At 35.0% G+C, this 20,686-nt stretch overlaps 1 protein-coding gene across 4 annotated transcripts in view; it reads right to left on the bottom strand.

Annotated features, from left to right (window-relative positions):
- The window catches only part of BRWD3 (bromodomain and WD repeat domain containing 3), a 161,166-nt gene that overhangs the window by 11,724 nt on the left and 128,756 nt on the right, over positions 1 to 20,686 (bottom strand). For all 4 annotated transcript variants that reach the window (XM_061409612.1, XM_061409611.1, XM_061409614.1 and 1 more), the window contains 12 exons: positions 20,259 to 20,320; positions 20,000 to 20,155; positions 19,198 to 19,318; positions 18,004 to 18,129; positions 17,843 to 17,921; positions 13,097 to 13,153; positions 10,990 to 11,130; positions 10,032 to 10,106; positions 8,453 to 8,605; positions 6,958 to 7,121; positions 6,482 to 6,579; positions 2,969 to 3,127 (listed from right to left, as the gene is read on the bottom strand). In XM_061409612.1, coding sequence (XP_061265596.1) covers positions 2,969 to 3,127; positions 6,482 to 6,579; positions 6,958 to 7,121; positions 8,453 to 8,605; positions 10,032 to 10,106; positions 10,990 to 11,130; positions 13,097 to 13,153; positions 17,843 to 17,921; positions 18,004 to 18,129; positions 19,198 to 19,318; positions 20,000 to 20,155; positions 20,259 to 20,320 — 1,391 coding nt within the window. The remainder of the gene's footprint in view (positions 1 to 2,968; positions 3,128 to 6,481; positions 6,580 to 6,957; positions 7,122 to 8,452; positions 8,606 to 10,031; positions 10,107 to 10,989; positions 11,131 to 13,096; positions 13,154 to 17,842; positions 17,922 to 18,003; positions 18,130 to 19,197; positions 19,319 to 19,999; positions 20,156 to 20,258; positions 20,321 to 20,686) is intronic.

The following is a 20,686-nucleotide window of genomic DNA, read 5'->3' as shown; positions in this document are numbered from 1 at the left end:
ATAAGTGTTAGGGAGGATAAAGAGAAAAGGGAACCCTCGCACACTGCTGGAGAGAAAGTAAATCAGTACAGCCATTATGGAAATCAGTAAACATGTTCTCTAAAACAGAACTACCATTTGATTCAGCAATCCTACTTCTGGGCATATATCCAAAGAAATAGAAATCAGGATCTTGAAGATATGTCTGTATTTCCATGTTCAATATAGCAGTATTCATAAGAGGCAAGACATAGAAACAGCCAATCTTCCTACAGAGGAATGGATAAAAGAAAGAAATCCTGCCATTTACAACATGCATGGAACTGGAAGACATTAGGCTAAGCAAAATAAGCAACATACAGAAAAAGAAATATTGCACAATATCACTTATATGTATAATTTAAAAGAGTCATACTCATAGAGGCAAAGAGTAGGATGGTGGCTGCCAGGAGCTGGAGGGAGGAAAAATGTGGAGGTGTTGGTAAAAGGGTCCAGAGATTCAGTTATTCTGGATGAATAAATTCTGGATATCAAATATACAGCATGGTGACAACAGTTAATACTGTATTGTATACCTGAAATTCACTAAGAGTCTAGACTTTAAACCTTCTCCACACAGGCATGCGTGCACACACACACACACATACACACACACAGTGGCTATGTAGAGGTGATGGATAATGTTAGCTTGACTCTGGTGGCCATTTCTCAGTACATATATATATATATATATATATATATAACAAAATATCAAGTGGTACACTTTAAACATACAATTTTTAAATGTCAAATGGTATCTCAATAAAGCTGCTAAAAAATGAGCATCTGTTGTTTAAGCTACCCAGTCTGTAGTATCTTATTGTGACCACCCACACTGACTACTAGACTAGGCAAAAAACTATGGGGATAGCAATATGAACTGTAGACAAGAGATTTAAGTGATATTAAAAAGTTGTAGAATTTACAAAACTTAGAATGTGACACTTATGAGGGATAAAAGGTGAGTCAAAGAACACTGTAAGATTTTAAGCAGGATGACTCAGAAGATGACGGTGTCATTAAAATAGTGAGTGCAGAGAAAGAAGCACACTTGAAACAGAAAAATGGATGCTAAGCACACAAGGCAACCTTTTTTTAGGAAGTACTATAAATTATACTGATAGAACAAACAGATGTTAGGGCTAGATACATGAATTTGGAGTTATTAGCATAAAGACCGGAGAAGGCAATGGCACCCCACTCCAGTACTCTTGCCTGGAAAATCCCATGGATGGAGGAGCCTGGTAGGCTGCAGACTGTGGGGTCGCTAAAAGTCAGACATGACTAAGTGACTTCACTTTCACTTTTCACTTTCATGCATTGGAGAAGGAAATGGCAACCCACTCCGGTGTTCTTGCCTGGAGAATCCCAGGGATGGGGGAGCCCGGTGGGCTGCCGTCTATGGGGTCGCACAGAGTCGGATACAACTGAAGCGACTTAGCAGCAGCATAAAGATGACTGATGTAGTTATTAGATTCCTTTATTTGTAAAAGACAAAAAAAAGTGAGAAACTGCAAATAGGAGGCATGAAGGGCCAAAGAAAAGAAAAAATATAGAAATATAGGCAAAACAGAGATATACAATCAGTAGATTATAGAAGCTAAGCAGTGGAATTCCTAAAGCAGGTAGTCAATAGCATGCAAAGATATAGAGAGATCGAGGAGGTGGGGTACTAAGAAAAGGACACTGGTTGGTCACTGAAGATTACTGGTGATTCTGAGGAGAATAGCTTTTGGGGAGTGGTGGCAGCAGAGGTAAGACTACAAAGGATAAAGGGATGTTTAGATTGAAAGAAAACAGAGGTGAAAAGTAGAAGCTATACTTTCTAAAAGCTTGACAGTGGAGGAAAGGACAAAAAGAGAAGTGGCAATGAATATACAATGTATAGCAGGATCAAAGGTGAAGGTAAAGATATAGACTGGGAAAAATGAGCCACTAATTATTTTAAAGTAATCAGATGCTTCAATATTTGTCTTATAACATAAAATATAACTTTAGAATATATATTTTAAGCTATTTAATACTTTAATAATAATAAACAATGTAATCTTTCATTAAATTTATATAAATTAGAATGTATATATTCCAAAAAAAGGTATTTGTAAAAGAATATTAATCATTCTTCCAAACTTCAAACAGATGACTACATCAGAACTTCCTTTGAACATGGTCAGGGTCTATAACAAAGTTTGCATAACGTTCAGTATTTATAACTGATGCCGCCAGACATGGTCCAAACTGGATGTACATGATAATGAATTATTAGGTCAGTGATTTCCTTTTTAGCAATGAAAATTATTCTTCAAATGAAAGCTATATGAAAGCTCAAAGCTCATACATGAAATTAAAAACAAAAAAAAGAGTTGTTCTGGTTGAATAGAGAAAGTTCTTCTGCGACTTTCTGAAGTACCTCTGTGGATTACCAAGAAATAGGTAGAGCAGTCTGAAAACCCCTTAATTATTGAGACAGCAGGCCCCGGAGAAAGATAATAATTTGAGTTATATAACTGGAAAACAAAAAGAAAGTTTCAAAAGTGGGTGTTGACTGAAAGAAGGCTCATTTCTTGACATAAACCCTTTGTAAAATACAGGTAGCCCTTAGAAATATTAGGCCTATTTTAAGATGATACTGAATTTTTTCCCCTTTTCTCTTAATGTGGTTTAATAAAATGAACAATCTTAAATATGTCAAACAGTCTGGGTTTTATATGCTCAGGGAAAGATAACTTTATTTAGTTTTTCTTCCCTACTCACTTTAAATTTTATTTTAAAAAACTAAGATATGTTTGGAAATGTACATATGAAATCCTATCTGCCTCAAATTTGACAATATTGAAATCCTCATTAATTTTAAGGACATGCTAAATTTTACTACCTAAATATATCAGCTTTTAAAGGATTTGTGATAAAGGAACAAAGAATAAATGCCCAGTTCATATTTATTTCTTACCTTGCTTAATTGGCAAAACTCTATTTCGAAATGATTTGGCTTTCCCTGGGTCATGGCTATTTCCACTTCGGTTATATCCACTGAAGCTCGATGAAGAAAATGGCCCGTCTGGTTCATCATCAAGTAAATACAGTGAAAGCCCTTCAGCAGCATCTGAAACTTAACATTTAAAAAAAGACTAATGTTAACATAATTATGCTTTCATAAAAACTAAAAAGGCTGCTTTTAAAACTATAGCTTACTCAGTTATTTCACTCTAACATCAAAATTACAAGTTGTTTGAAGGAAAAAATATGAACATTTTGAGAACAAATGGTTTATTACATCATTAAATTTTCAGGCTCCACCCATCAACACAAAATTGGATTAAAGATTTACTAAGCATAGCCCCTCACATCAGAATAAGACCCAGTTTCTCCTTCAGTCAGTCTCTCCCAGCAGGAAGCTTCCATAAGCCTCTTATCCTTCTCCATCAGAGGGCAGACAGACTGAAAACCACAATCACAGAAAACTAACCAATCTAATCACGTGGACCACAGCTTTGTTTAACTCAATCAAACTATGAGCCATGCCCTGTAGGGCCACCCAAGACGGACGGGTCATAGTGGAAAGTTATGATAAAATCTGGTCCACCGAAGGGAATGGCAAACCACTTCAGTATTCTTGCCTTGAGAACCCCATGAACAGCATGAAAAGGCAAAAAGATAGGACACTGAAAGATGAACTCCCCAGGTTGGCAGGTCCCCAGTATGCTACTGCAGATCAGTGGAGAAATAACTCCAGAAAGAATGAAGAGATGGAGCCAAAGGAAAAACAACACCAAGTTGTGGATGTGACTGGTGATAGAAGCAAAGTGTGATGCTGTAAAGAGCAATATTGCATAGGAACCTGGAATGTTAGGTCCATGAATCAGGTTAACTGGAAGTGGTCAAACAGGAGATGGCAAGAGTGAACGTCAACATTTTAGGAATCAGAGAACTAAAATGGACTAGAATGGGTGAATTTAACTCAGATGACCATTATATCTACGACTGTGGGCAAGAATCCCTTAGAAGAAATGGAGTAGCCATCATAGTCAACAAAAGAGTACGAAATGCAGTACTTGGATGCAATCTAAAAAATGACAGAATGATCTCTGTTCGTTTCCAAGGCAAACCATTCAATATCATGGTAATCCAAGTCTCTGCCCTGACCAGTAATGGTGAAGAGGCTGAAGTTGAATGGTTCTATGAAGAGATAAGAAAGCCTTCCTCAGCAATCAATGCAAAGAAATAGAGGAAAACAACAGAATGGGAAAGACTAGAGATCTCTTCAAGAAAATTAGAGATACCAAGGGAACATTTCATGCAAAGATGGGCTCGATAAAGGACAGAAATGGTATGGACCTAACAGGAGCAGAAGATATTAAGAAGAGGTGGCAATAATACACAGAAGAACTATACAGAAAGATCTTCATGACCCAGATAATCACGATGGTATGATCACTCACCTAGAGCCAGACATCGTGGAATGCGAAGTCAAGTGGGCCTTAGGAAGCATCACTATGATCAAAGCTAGTGGAGGTGATGGAATTCCAGTGGAGCTATTTCAAATCCTGAAAGATGATGCTGTGAAAGTGCTGCACTCAATATGCCAGCAAATTTGGAAAACTCAGCAGTGGCCACAGGACTGGAAAAGGTCAGTTTTCATTTCAATCCCAAAGAAAGGCAATGTCGAAGAATGCTCAAACTGCCGCACAATTGCACTCATCTCACACACTAGTAAAGCAATGTTCAAAAGTCTCCAAGCCAGTACTTTCTGATGAAGTACTTCCAGATGTTCAAGCTGGATTTAGAAAAGCCAGAGGAACCGGAGATCAAATTGCCAAAATCCGTTGGATCATCAAAAAAGCAAAAGAGTTCCAGAAAAACATCTATTTCTGCTTTACTGACTATGCCAAAGCCTTTGACTATGTGGATAACAATAAACTGTGGAAAATTCTTCAAGAGATGGGAATACCAGACCACCTGACCTGCCTCTTGAGAAATCCGTATGCAAGTCAGGAAGCAATAGTTAGAACCAGATATGGAACAACAGACTGGTTCCAAATAGGAAAAGGAGTACATCAAGGCTGTAAATTGACACCCTGCTTATTTAATTTATATGCAGAATACATCATGAGAAACACTGGGCTGGAAGAAGCACAAGCTAGAATCAAGATTGCTGGGAGAAATATCAATAACCTCAGATGTGCAGATGACACCACCCTTAAAGCAGAAAGCAAAGAACTAAAGAGCCTCTTGATGAAAGTGAAAGAGGAAAGTGAAAAAGTTGGCTTAAAGCTCAACATTCAGAAAACTAAGATCATGGCATCTGGTCCCATCACTTCATGGCAAATAGATGGGGAAACAGTTGAAACAGTGACAGATTTCATTTTTTCAGCTCCAAAATCACTGCAGATGGTGCCTGCAGCATGAAATTCAAAGACACTTACTCCTTGGAGGAAAAGTTATGACCAACCAAGACAGCATATTAAAAAGTAAAGACATCACTGCCAACGAAGGTACATCTAATCAAAGCTATGGTTTTTCCAGTAGTCATGTATGGATGTGAGAGTTGGACTATAAAGAAAGCTGAGCACTGAAGAATAGATGCTTTTGAACTGTGGTACTGGAGAAGACTCTTGAGAGTCCCTGGACTGCAAGAACATCCAACCAGTCCATCCTAAAGGAAATCAGTCCTGAATATTCATTGGAAGCACTGATGCTGAAGCTAAAACTAAAACAATTTGGCGTCCTGATGCGAAGAGCTGACTCATTTGAACAGACCCTGATGCTGGCAAAGACTGAAGGCAGGAGGAGAAGGGGCCAACAGAGGATGAGATGGATGGATGCCATCACCAACTCAATGGACATGAGTTTGAGTAAACTCCAGGAGTTGGTAATGGACAGGGAGGCCTGGAGTGCCACAGTCCATGGGGTCACAAGGAGTAGGACACAACTGAGCTGAACTAAAATTGAAATTTTCAAGCACAGAATGTCAAAAATGTTTCCAAGAAAACTACTTCCTCACATAATGACTTTTCTGGAGAAGGAAATGGCAACCCACTCTAGTATTCTTGCCTGGAGAATCCCAGGGACAGAGGAGCCTAGTGGGCTGCCATCTGTGGGGTCACACAGAGTTGGACACGACTGAAGCGACTTAGCAGCAGCAGCATAATGACTTTTTAACTTTTATGTTGGAAAATATATAGCAGATGTGTGGTCTGAGATATTTCAGATGTTAAAAATCATAAAGACATAATTTTAAAGTTGTTATTTTAAAATTCATCTAGTCTTAACACCCTCACTTTAAAAATAAAGAAACTATGACCTAATATCTTACCTAGGGCCACAGAGATAGAAGAACTGAGGGTAACATGCAACTTTTCTATATCCAAATCCATTGCCCTTTGCATTTTAAACCATGCTGCCTCTTCTATATCCTTAGTATTTAGCTAAAATACAGAATACCAAAAATAAAAGACATATTTACCAGGAGATGAGAAAGGAGTGCTATTCCTGGCATAAGACACTGAGGTATTCTGGTCATTTTTAGGCTGCAGCTTCATTTGCTTCTGTTTCCCTTTTGGACTGTAAGTAAAAATATATAATAATGAGCAGTTTTTTTCTAGTAGCAATATGTTATGATAGATAGTATGTTACAAAATGCTTAAACTAAGCATAGAAGAAATGCAATATAATTTAAATGAAATACTTCAAACTAGTAATAGGACAAAGTTAAATTTCAATCATTAAAAATTTTTTAAAAAAGGTTTTGGTATAGTAAAATTCATATAAACAAAGCTTTAGGTTACCAGCTCCATCTTTATACAGGTTTAAGAGTTTTAAAAAAAAATAAAAAACCTCTTGGGTGTTGAGATTCCCTCAAAGTAGTTAATAAACTTTAAGAAGTAAGGTAATACATACAAAATGTTTTGAAAACTAAACTGCTACATTAATGTAATATACCTAGGAGCTCTGTTACTAGATAATGAACTGCTGCTGCTTCTTAGACGTTTTCTGTACCGTGGCCTTCTCCTCTTCTGACTCTGGATTGCTGACTTATATTCAGAGATGATATTTTTAATACGACTTTCAAATAAGGCAGACAATCGCAGTGTCATGCTATAGATCTGCAAAGGCAGAAATTAGTCTTGTTTTACCAACCATTTTAATTATATAAAAATAAAAGGTTATAAACATGCTTGAACAATATCAGCATCATCCTTTCAGACATAATATATGTGCTACTTCTACACTTGAAAAATTCTTCCTGAAGAATTAAAACAAGAAACCATTTTCACTTACAAATAATAAGGATTTTTAAAAGATAATATCCAGTGTTGGGAAGGGTAGGAAAAAACATTCTTATACATTGCCAGTGGATATTTTAACCTGAACAACTTTTTAAAGACAATTGGCTATACATGTCAAACCCTTAAAATATACACATCCTTTGGCTAATAATTTCTTCACTAGGAATTTATCCTATGGTAACATCAGAGAATTACACATGCTCATCATATTCAAGGATGTTAAAGATGTTAGCCACAGCATTATCCATTTAAAGTGAAAAATTAAAAACAACCTGTATCTCTAGCAATAGGATGCTGGTTAAACAACACAAAACCACCTGTATGGTGGAATACAATGGAGACATTAAAACCTCTGTTTTCAAAAAGTAATGATAAAATTGGAAAATGTTCATTATGTATTTTTAGAAATGCTTCAAAATGTAAAACCTACTAAAAGATATATAAACATTTATAAGTATGAATGTAAATGTAGAAAATAAATCTACATTTATTTTAGAAATATGCAGAAAATGTAGGGAAAATATGAAAAATTATGTTCAGAAATCAGTAAAAATTCATTTTATATGGAGTAGAACCGACCATGTATATACCTACTGTGCAACTGATTTAAAAGTTAATCAGATACTAGTGATAAAAAAAACATGAAAATTACCTTATTATTCTTAAGATGTGTAAGTTATGATAGAACATAAAAAACTATTACATTAAATGTGAGTATGAATAAAGTTATAATTTCCCAATATAGTTCACTAATTTGTTATAATAAAAGGAACATAAATATTCATAGCTAATCTAAATACTTCATATAAATTAATCCTCCCAACCATTTTTATTAAATTATTTATTGAACATATTAAAGAATACTCAAATTTCTACTATTCCTTTCTTTGACTTCTTTTTGGCAAATATAGGTGTTATTTAAGAGAAAAGAAGAGGCAAGTAGGAGAAAGCAAGAGGGGCTGCTTAATTTCTCTTTAATGCTTGCTTGATAAACTGTTTCAGAGAAAGTACTGAGAATCAAACTTTAGAAACTACATCAGAATGATAGTACATACTTGTTTAGCAATTTTAAAACTGGTTATAGAAAACTGCCTGATATATAACTAAATGCTTAGGTAATTAATCCACCTATTAACGGTTCTTCATACCCGTGACTTTTTATTAGAGGTGTAAGCTTTGGAGTTGCTGAATATTTGGCGAACATCCTTATAAAATTCCAGAGGACTACCATAGTTTCCTGTTTCCAATGTTTCTTTCACAGTGCTGAAGTCCATAGGAGTGTCTATAACATCATGATAATCCTACAAACAAGAATGTGTTATTAAACACAAAGGCTAAGTAACAGTACTACACAAAACAATGGGACTGAGATTTGCATCGCCATGAAATAAATATACTGCTCTTTAATCTGCCACTTACCTCTTCCTAGCCCCCAAATCATCTTTTTAATAGAGGTCTTTTGGTGGCTCAGGGAAATAGTAGGGTTCTGTGGAAGAGTCTTAGCCTTCACCCTTCAATGAAAAACCATTATGACTCTCTCAAGGGACAGAGCAGAAAATTCAGAGCCACCGACTTCATCACTACATAGTTTAGAGTATCTTGAAAATACGTAGCTAATTTGTGACATCAAATTATTTAATTCTGTGTGAACAATCCCATTTTCTACTTTCATTGAGCAATTTGCCAGGGAGTTGGCATGAGGGCATTCTCCCTAAATTGTCATTAGTTGAAGGTTATAATCAAATTGGTCATGTCTGTGTATTTCTCCTTTTTGTTTTTTAATAAATGTGACACTTTTGCTTCATCTAAAGTCTTCAGTCTCAGATTCAAATTTAGTTTGATTTTTATTTGGTTGGCCAAAAAGTTCCTTCAAGTTTTTTGTAACACCTTATGAAAAACCCAGACAAACTTTTTGGCCAACCCAATAGTTAAAGGTGGGAGAAGATTCTCTCTATTTTAGCCTAAATATTTCAAGTTTACTTAAGATGTTCCTAGAGTTATCATACGGAATTACATCTGGAATTTATATCTTATATATACCACTACCACCAGTAATAAACATGTTTTGGAGTGAAAACCATAGCCAATATTAACTCCTTCATCCTATTTAGAATCATTAAGAAGTAAAAGCACATTTCTCTCAAAGGAGAAGCCAAAGGGCCAGAAGACGGGGAGAAGAAAGGTATTATAAAAAGAGGGGAAAAATATTTTTATAAGTACAAGAAAACACAATTGATCTTATTGCATTAATATATTTTCAATTTTTTGGCTTAAATTAAAAAAGTGTATTCCAATATAATATGGTGTATGAAACAAAGATTTCTCATAGAGAAAAATTATAGGTAATTTGTATAACATGATGGCCAAAACTCAAAAGACCCACTCAGCCCGCTGAATGAAGTCCTACTCAGAATAATCAGCTGCAATTACAGACATAGTTATGTTGTGTAATTGATGTTTTCTACTCTGCTACAGTAGCTTTAGACTTATAGAAACAAACACCTGCCTAGATGCTACAATGAACTCTTGAGAACATGCACTATTAAAAAAAAAAAAAAAAAGTAACAACAACCAAAAGCTTAAGCAAAGGTAAAAAGGCAGTGAGCAAAGTTGGAAAATAGTTTTACAAATTACAAGAGGTTTATTTACAGTATGGAAATTTTAAAAAGTAAAATAATACAAAAACAATCAGAACATATATACCTTTTAAGAGATTACTATGCATACCTCACAAAGAGATGAATCTTGTTGTTGTCCTGGAATAACAGACTCAGAGGATTCACCCTCGTGCTCTTGATGGCCCTATTAGGGTAAAAAAGATATATTGTGTTTCAAGACTACCACAACAAAATATCAAAATTTATAATACAATTATGATCTAATGCACAAAGATCCATAAATTGGAATGTTTTTACTGACTATAATTTAAGATGAAGGAGGAATTCTACATTCACCATTCTCTATTATGAAAAACACAGGACTAATTTATTCTACCTAAATCCACTACAAAAAACAAATCAAGCTTTGTTGAACATAATTTTGATCCTTATTTGAATGACATTTTCCCCCAACAGAAACCAGTGTATATGGAGAAAATACTGATGCTTGCTAATTTCAGAGGATGGTCTGATGGTATTTCTGAAATATTGCTGTTATCATTTTTCTGAAAAACTTAAAACAGATTTGCTATCTGTAATAAAGGTTATTCAACATATAAATAGATACACTTCTAGAAAAGGTATCCTATAATTTAAAGATCTCACTCTTTTATCTTTGAAGAAAAGTAATATGGTATACTGGTTATTCAATAAGTGACCATATTGAATAACATGTTTTTTTACAAATTAAATAAGGCCGACATATATTATGAATGGACTCTAGTATGTAGGAGTGTATTAGAAGTTAGAAAAAAGCATTAAATAAATATCCAAAATAAAAGCAGGAAGGAAATGCAAAGATATTTAGATTAAAATTTGGTTTACAACTGTGTATTTATACACAAAGTACGGCAGCCGTTTTAAAAAGTCAGGACTAATCACACTATTCACTTTCACAATTCAGAGATGCACTAATAAAGAAGGAAGGAAAGAAGAAAGGGGAGGAAGAGCTCTTAACTAGACCTTAGCATAGTCATTTATGGGAAATTAAAATACATATTGGTAATTATTTAAATAACTATGCTTACTGGGTAGGAAAGAGGATCAGATGGTTGTCGAAATGGCTCTGAGTCTTCACGTTCATAAATGAGGCCCAATAGTTCTTTGCACTGTTTTCTCCAAGCATCAGGATTAAACCTTAAAGACTGTCTTCTGCCTCGGCATTTGACCTGTAGATTTTTAAAGAATTATATTTAAAAGCTCTTTCCTTAAGTCTTTATTGATTTTTCTCCTGTCTTCCTAATGTTAATATATCTATATAAGATAGAGCACCTGATAGGGGCTACATGGGGTCTCATTGATAAGATGGCTCATTATGTTGACTTCACAAACAAAGAATAAATCACAGTGATCTGTGAGACTGACCAAATTTCCCAAATGGCATCCTGTTATCTCACTGGTGCCTATTTTCTCAAAGCTGCGAGACCACCAGATTCTAGACCTCCAGCTATGTGACCATCCCTTCAGAGAATTTTTCTTTGGTGGACTCCATCAGAAAGGGAGAATGCTGGTTCTCCTTAAGAGCCAGTCACCCTCTCTTTTCTCTCTAATAAATTTCCTTTTCTTGCCTGACTGCCCGGCTCAGTCTCTTTTTGTCTGCACTCGCCTTATAGCATCCATTTAAAAGTTTCTTAGTTTTGATTAAATATCATTCCCCCTTGCAAAAATATAAACAAAAACTAGATTATTATATTCACAGAAACAGCAAGAACACTAGTATTCTGAATTCTCATTTTGAGAAAATCCAAATCTTAAACACAGAGGAACAAATTTTTCCTGAACAAGGGCAATAATTTTAACACCTTAATCTTTGCTGGTAGTTAAGAATATTTGACAATGGCACCATAATTTTCTCAAAATAACACTTGAACAATATGTATATTTTTAAAGTAAATTCTTTGTCATCAGAATATACTCTGCTGCTGCTGCTAAGTTGCTTCGGGCATGTCTGACTTTGTGCGACCCCATAGACAGCAGCCCACTAGGCTCCTCTGTCCCTGGGATTCTCCAGGCAAGAATACTGGAGTCAGTTGCCATTTCCTTCTCCAATGCATGAAAGTGAAAAGTGAAAGTGAAGTCGCTCAGTCGTGCCTGACTCAGCGACTCCATGGACTGCAGCCTACCAGGCTTCTCTGTCCATGGGATTTTCCAGGCAAGAGTACTGGAGTGGGGTGCCATTGACTTCTCCAGAATATACTCTAGCCTTTACTATTCTGATGTCTTTTGTATACATTCTCTTTCAGTATTTGAAAGGAAATATTTTCCTTATATATAACAAATGTTTGTCTAATTATCATAGAGTAGAAATGTGCAGAACAGAGTTAACATAAAAGACCTGAAGCTATCTTTAACAGGCCTTGCTTCTCAGGTTAGCCCCTGATTGATGTCTAGGAACTTGGGACTTGAACTCTTTCTTAAATGATAAAAGTAGTTTACTCTGCCCAAGTTAGTACAAACAATGTTATTTGTGCTGAATATCCACTTTCCTGTAAATTTCCAGTGCTTTCCTGCTTTCTGAGAGTCTGGAATCTTGGCATGGACTAGTCAGATGAGGTAGACATAACAAGTTCCCAATAAATTCTTTGGGAACTGAGTCTCTAGTCACTCACATATTGCTACATTTTCATTGTGGGGAAAGAGCGTACTCTGTGTGGCCTTTCAGAGGAGAGAGAGTGCATAAGGAAACCTGCACACAGATTCCTCCAGGCTCTGCCAGTATCTTTTTTTCTGTGTTCCAGCTTTGTATGTTTACTTTGTCACTGTCATAAACCTTAGCAATGAGTTAACAAATATACATAGGGCTTCCCTGGTGGTTCAGTGATAAAGAATCCACCTGCCAACAGAAGAGACAAGGGCTTGATTGCTGGGTTGAGAAGATCACCTGGAAAAGGAAATGGCAACCCACTCCAGTATTCTTGCTTGGGAAATCCCATTGATAGAGGAGTCCGTCAGGCTAGAGTTCATGGGGTCGCAAAGACTCAGACACAACTTGGTAACTAAACAACAGCAACAAGTATATATACTAAGTTCTATAAGTCTTTCTAGCAACTCTCCAAATTTGTGGAGTTGGTCTTAGGGATCCTTGATGCAGGAAGCTTGAATTTTTTCTTATTAGCAGTTCATTTATCCACTCACCCTTCTTCCAGATGAAGTACCAGGTCCATCTGAATCTAAATCAACCATTTCTGTATCCTAAAATTAAAAGGGAAGAGTGGGAGAGATATTGTTATATTTAGTCTTATAAACTAGATAAACATTTACAAAGAAACGGCAAATACAATCATAATTAACTGCCTCATTGAAGCAGGCAGCAGAACAGAGGTGGGAGAAAGATTCACTCTAAACTTCAGCTGCATGCTATAATCTTTTGCTACTTCAAGAAACAAACCTCTTTTCTATAGGGAAAATAAGAATATGTATTAAAAAATAAGATTCAGTGAAGTATCACCCCAAGGGATAGTTTTTTAATACAAAGAGACAAGTCCCACACACCACTACTAATCTGGTGATGGTGAAGCACATAGGTAATGCCTGCTGCTGCTAAGTCACTTCAGTCGTGTCCGACTCTGTGCGACCCCATAGACAGCAGCCCACCAGGCTCCCCTGTCCCTGGGATTCTCCAGGCAAGAACACTGGAGTGGGTTGCCATTTCTTTCTCCAATGCATGAAAGTAAAAAGTGAAAGTCAAGTCGCTCAGTCATGTCCAACTCTTAGCGACCCCATGGACTGCAGCCTACCAGGCTCCTCCGTCCATGGGAGTTTCCAGGCAAGAGTACTGGAGTGGGTCACCAGTGCCTTCTCCATAGGTAATGCCTAGGAGAATCTAAAACAATGCTACAAATACGTTTATCTACAAAACAGAAATAGAGCTATAGGTGTAGAAAATAAACTTATGGTTACCAGGGGTAAAGGGATGGGATAAATTGGAAGATTGGGATTAACATATACATATTACTATATATATAATAAATAACTAATAAGGATCTACTGTATAGCACAGGGAACTCTATTCAATACTCTGAAATGGCCTATATGGGAATATAATCTAAAAAGAGTGGGTCTATATATATGTACAACAGATTTACTTTGTTGTATACCTGAAACTAATACAACACTGTAAATCAACTATACCTTAATGAATTTTTTTTTTTTCAAAAAGAAGAGAAGTAGCTCACAAGCCATTAGTTTCCCTTTCTGAAGTTGCTGAATTACATTTTAGTTTAATTTTCTATTCTAAACCAGAATGCTACTCTGAGGAGAGCAATATCCATCCATGATATAAACTCTCAATAAAATAGGTATAGAGGGACTGTATCTCAACATAAAAAAAGGCCATATAGGAAAAACTCACAACTAATTTATGGTCAATTGTAAAAAGCTGAAAACTTTTCCTCTAAGATAAGGAACAAGACACGAATACTCACTCTTTTATTTTATTTAACATAGTATTGAAAGTCTTAGCTGGAAAAATTAGTCAAGAAAAACAAAAAAATTTAAATCAAAAAGGAAAAATTGATAGTGTCTCTATTAGCAGATGACATGATATTACATATAGAAAAGTCTAAATACTCCACCATAAAACTGTTAGAACTAATCAACAAATTCAGTAAAATTGCAGGATACAAAACCATCATACAAAAATAAGTTATGTTTCTGTACACTAACAGTGGACGATCAGAAAGAAAAATTAAGAAAACAATGCCATTTATACTTACATCAAAAAGAATAAAATACTAGGAATAAATTTAACCAAGGAGTTGAAAGATCTGTACACTGAAAACTATAAGACATTGATGAAATAGAATATACAAATAAATGGAAAGATATCATATGCCACAGATATGAAAAATTAATGCTGTTAAAACATCTATACTATTTAAAGCAATATACAGATTCAATGCAAGCCCTACCAAAATCCCAACAGTACTTTTTGCATAAGTAGAAAAACAATCTTAAAACTCATATACAACCACAAAAAAGAATTCTAATAACCATCTTGAGAAAGAATAAATTTGGAGGCATCACACTTCCTGATACCAAACTGTATTACAAAGTTATTATAATCAAAATGTATGGTATTAACATAAAATATATAGATCAAGGGAACAGAAAGTACAGAGAAATAAACCATGCATATTGGTCGATTAATTTACAACAGAGGAACCAAGAATATAAAATGAAGAAAGGATAATTTCATCAATAAATTGTGCTGGAAAAACTGGAAAAAAAATCCACCTGCAAAAGAATGAAACTGGACCCCATCTTACACCATACATTAAACACAACTCAAAATGGATTAAAGACTTGGATATAAGACATGAAACCATAAAACTCCTAAAAGAAAACACAGGGGTAAGCTGCTTGACACTGGCCTTGGCAATTATTTTTTTGGATTTAACAAAATCCAAAAGTCATAAAAGGCAACAAAAGCAAAAAATAAAAAATTGGGACTACATCAAACTACAAAGCTCTTCACAGCAAACAATAACCATCAACAAAATTAAGGCAATATACCAAATGGGATAAAATATTTGCAAATCATATACAGGGAGTTAATACCTAAAATATATAAACAACTTGATAGCAGGAGAACACATAACCTAATGAAACATGTACAGAGAAACTGAATAGACATTTTTACAAAGGAGATATCCAAATGGCCAATAGGTACCTGAAAAGGTACTCAGTATCTCTGATCATCAGGGAAAAGCAAATAAAAACCACAATGAAATATCACCTCTCACCTATTAGAATGGTTATTATCAGAAAGACAAAGAAATAAGAAGTGTTGACGAGGATGTGGAGAAGAGAGCCTTTGTGCACTGTTGGTGGGAATATAAATTGGTACAGCCACTATGGAAAACAATATGGTAGTTCCTCAAAAAATTAAAAATAGAACTATTAACACCATATGATCCAGCAATTTCACTTCTGTAAATAATACTGCTACTGCTACTGCTAAGTCACTTCAGTTGTGTCCGACTCTGTGTGACCCCATAGATGGCAGCCCGCCAGGCTCCCCCATCCCTGGGATTCTCCAGGCAAGAACACTGGAGTGGGTTGCCATTTCCTTCTCCAATGCATGAAAGTGAAAAGTGAAAGTCAAGTCGCTCAGTCATGTCCAACTCTTAGCGACCCCATGGACTGCAGCCTACCAGGCTCCTCTGCCCATGGGATTTTCCAGGCAAAAGTATTGGAGTGGGGTGCCATTGCCTTCTCTGCTGTAAATAACAAGATATCAAAGATATAAAGTTGCACTCCCATATTCACTGAAGCATTATTCACAATAGCCAAGATGTGGAAACAATCTAAGTGTCTGTCAACAGATAAACGGACAAAGAAAATATGGTGCATATATACACACACACACACACACACACACACACACACATATACACAATGGAATATTATTCAACCATAAGAAAGAAGGTAGTTCTGTCATTTGTGACAATGCAGATGGAACTTGAGGGCATTTTGTTAAGTGAACTAAGTCAGATAGAGAAAGACAAACACAGCATGGTATTACTTATATGTAATTTTTTTTTTTTAGGTCAAACTCAGAAACAGAATACAGAAATGTTGTTGGGTAGTGGACTGATGGTGGGAGGGGACAGGGAGAAGGTTGTAAACGGACACAAACTTCTAACTATAAGTTGAATAAAGGCTGAGAACATAAGGATCTAAGGTAAAACACGGTGACTCTAGTTGATAACACTGTATTGTATAACTGCAATTTGTTTAAAGCGTAGAACTTAAATGTTGGAAGGAAGGGAGAGAAAGAAAAAGAAAAAATAAGCTTGCTGAATTATATTTTACTTTACTTTCCTATTCTAATCCAAGTTATGTTATTTTGAGGAGAAATTCTTGCTACATCAAATTCTGAGTCAAAATGCATTTATATTAAAGGTTAGAGAAAATATCAGGTATAAGAATGATAAATTTTTTATTAGTTTCAGGAGGATAATATCTAATTGGCATATCTGAGTTGTCTTTAATATGTAAATAGCATTTAACTTCAATAATACTTAAAACATTTTACAGTCAAACACATTTTTGTGAAATTGAAAAACTATTAGAGATTTACCATTCTGAGAATTAACAGTACAAAAAATATAAACATGTAAAATACCTCTGTATAATCATACCCACTGCAATAAAATCCAGCATATTTGAGTCACTTATCCCTGGGATGAATTGTTTTCCATAAAATATTTTTGAATTGTCACTTTCCATTATTGTTTCAGCCTCTTAACCTGGTTTTTGCTTCTATACTAGCCTCTAGTCAAAAATAACTTAATATAAATTAGGGATATGACTGGGTGGGGAAATAAGACACATGAGGGTCTGCTGACAATACTAATTCACTTCATTAAGAAAAACTGGTTTATGTTTATAAATTTCCACAAAGGAAATCAAACAGCAATTCCATGAAACTACTAAAAATATAGACTTTCAAGTTTAAAATTATAAAATACTTTAATATTATATATATATACATGTATATATATGTATGTAGTATAGAAAATTAATCCCTACTAAAATTCCCATCAACTAACCATTCTTTTAAAACGCAGTTTAGTGCTTTGTCCTGTTTTCAAGGGCTGGAAAATAAAGTATTGATTTCTCAACACTGAAAACACTGTGTCCAAAGGGTGAATGGCCACCTCTCTCTGACCAAACACTGCAGCACCACTACATTTTTGGTATACACTACCTAAATATAGGTTAAAGAGCTTAATACAAAAAGATGCAGGTGTTCAGCGAGCTTTCAGAAATCAGATTCATTGCTAATACCCAGTTACAACACTTACGTATAATACCTAATGTACTTTAAATGACAGAAAAAGAATTAATGCCTACTGGTCATGCTGTGATTCTTACCTCCTCTGCATCAGTACTGTTTAGTTCTTCTGCTTTAATTTTATTGTAAGTATCCAGTATATCAGTACAGCTCTGATCCCTGAGAAACAAGTTAAAATATACTTCAATAAATTTTAAAAACTCAGAAGTCAGCCTCTATAGAAGATAAAACTGCTTCTTACCCAATAAATCGAAGTAAGACATCAGTTACAATTTTGGCTGCTTTAACTATAGGACTGTCTGGCTCATTGAAAGTCCTAGCATTATGCTCAATATAGCGTACTTCCCACATTAATGCTGATATTCTCCTATGAAAGCAAAAATACCCTGTTACTTTTGGTCGATACATTTAAAGTCTATTCTAGAATTAGACAATATAGAACAACTAGGCATTTAATCATGAAACGTCAAAGGTGTTCAAATATATGTTTGTGACTCAATATATCTGTGTGACTAATATGCACCAATAAAAGTATATAGTTACAGTATTTGAAGCACAGGCAAGAATTCAGAACCACTGGATTATAAACTTGGATATTAAAACCTGAAAGAGAACTGACCCATGACATTATGGGTAAATAATGATTTGACCAAATACAAAGAAACAAACAGAAACAAAGAGTGCTTTGATAAAGTCAACAAAAAAATGTTTAGTTTTCAGAGAAGACCAAAAATCAAGAAGCCAGGTTGTAGAAAAGAAGACATATTTTAATGCAGTTGCTGTTATAATAATACACTACTAAAGAAATTATAGGTAATGTTATAAGATACACCCACATGGTGTTATTTATAACAATTTCATGGAATAATTGTTGTTAGGATGCTGTAGACTTGAGGGTGAGAGAGAGAGAACAAAAGCTGCCCTCTACCGCCTCCCCATAATCGCATAACTTCCAGCAAAACCAAAGAAAAAAATAACTTGATTTTTTTTTTCTTTACACATTTCGGAGCTGGTGATTAAATCTAATTAACTGCTGCCTAATTTCCCAACAGGGGATTTAAAACATGCTCAAAGCTCTGGAGCACCATAATCATGATGAATCCACAAACCACTTAATCTGCCTTTAATAAACTAAGAGTTAACTGTAAAAAAAAAAAAAAAAAAAAAGAGTTAACTGTAATTATTGTTTCATTTGTGACTTTTACTAGTCATAATTTTATCCCTGTCCATACTCCTTTTTACCCTGGAAGACTGAGAATCTCCTGAAGGAAAGGAAATCAATTGTTCCAAATTTTCAAAAGAAATTTTGAGGTGGGTCTTCCGAGTGGTTATTTTACACTATGAAAACAAAGATCTCAGTGTTTCGTCATGCAAAAACGAACGCAAAAGACATAAAGCTATAAGCTTTATAGGAAATGGTAAAAACTAAACAAACCTGTAAAAGCGATTTTCAAGTCTCCGCCTGATGGTGTTGAGGTCAGTTGGATAAGCAACTACAGTACAATACAAGGGGTAGGCACTGAGATCCACTGGAACAGCAAAAGGGCTGGCAAAATCTACAATATTTACAAAATCAGAAAAGATAGTTATAAACAACACTAACATCTCATGTTAACAAACAAAAACCACATATAATCAGGAAGTGTGGGCAATATAAAACTATATTACTAAAATGAGATGATTAAATTATGCAAAAATTAGACCAATACTACTATAATGTTATTCTTTTTATTCGGACATATTATTTATGAATCATGCATGATACACTGGTTCAAATCAGATAAAAACAAGACAAAATTATTGGAGAAATGTTTTTAACTTCAAATTTATGTCTTTTCTGGATAAATGCCAAATGTCTCATGTGATATACTTCAGAAAATATAACTAGTCATGGAGTAAAACTGATTACTCCACACACAGTCTTTACCAAAAAAATCCATCCAAAGTTAGGCTTAGGGAATAGCTAGAGAGCCAAAATGACTCACAAAAGTAAAAGACACTTATATGTCTTCACTATTATAACCCCAGAACTGAAAAGGTTTGCAAGTCATTACTTTGACCAAACATATAAAAATGTTATTAAAACTAGAATCCCTGTGCCTTTTGAGTTAGAAGTATATAGTGAAAAACTGCATTTCCTTTTACAGAACTTAAAATTCTGCTGGTTTTCCTTATTCCTTCTCATCTTCCTAATATTCTTTTCTCATCTTCTTAATATTCTTTCACATTCACCATACCCAGGGAAAGAAGGTGGTTGATTCCCTGAATAACTCGTTCACATTCCTCATCTCTGGAATGAGCCCCCCACTCTCCTTCCTGAGGTTTGTATAGCAAAGCAGTCAGTTCCTCCTGGGATACAGGAACACCAGCACCAACTTCATCTGGAAAGGCAGCTATGCATAAGGTGAAAAATCAGAAATAATTAGTTTTCAGAATAATGCTATTGCCATTCTTCTTTTAGAAAAATTATAATTCATTTTTTAAAAGCATATTTACTTCCTTCTGGAATTGGCTCCATATCCCAGGGGCTCATCTTTTCTCTTTCATTATTGTCCCAGCTATTAAAAAATAACAAGATACAAATCAAATTCACATGATACTTTTACATACTAGCATAATTTGGAGGACTTCTTCGGGGTGAAATCTGGAAAGGGGCAGTACAATTTCTTTAAAGTGTAACTGTGCTTATACAAAGATAATGATAACAACCCTCTAATACAGAAAACATGGTCCACTAATATGAAAGTTAGAGAGCCCTAAGCTTATTCTTAGTTCTGTTTTTTTTTTTTTTTAATTCCAACCAAGCATACATTCATTGTTAAGCCAGGGTACAGAATAAAAAGTTCTCACTGGAAAATTCCTTTTAGGTTAAAAAATCAATTTAATATATCACTTATTTCTGTGAGACAACCTACTTTTTTCTA

Source organism: Bos javanicus, chromosome X, assembly GCF_032452875.1.
Source record: "Bos javanicus breed banteng chromosome X, ARS-OSU_banteng_1.0, whole genome shotgun sequence".
Classification (NCBI taxonomy): Eukaryota; Metazoa; Chordata; class Mammalia; order Artiodactyla; family Bovidae; genus Bos; species Bos javanicus.
This window is presented reverse-complemented; position numbering and strand designations above follow the sequence as displayed.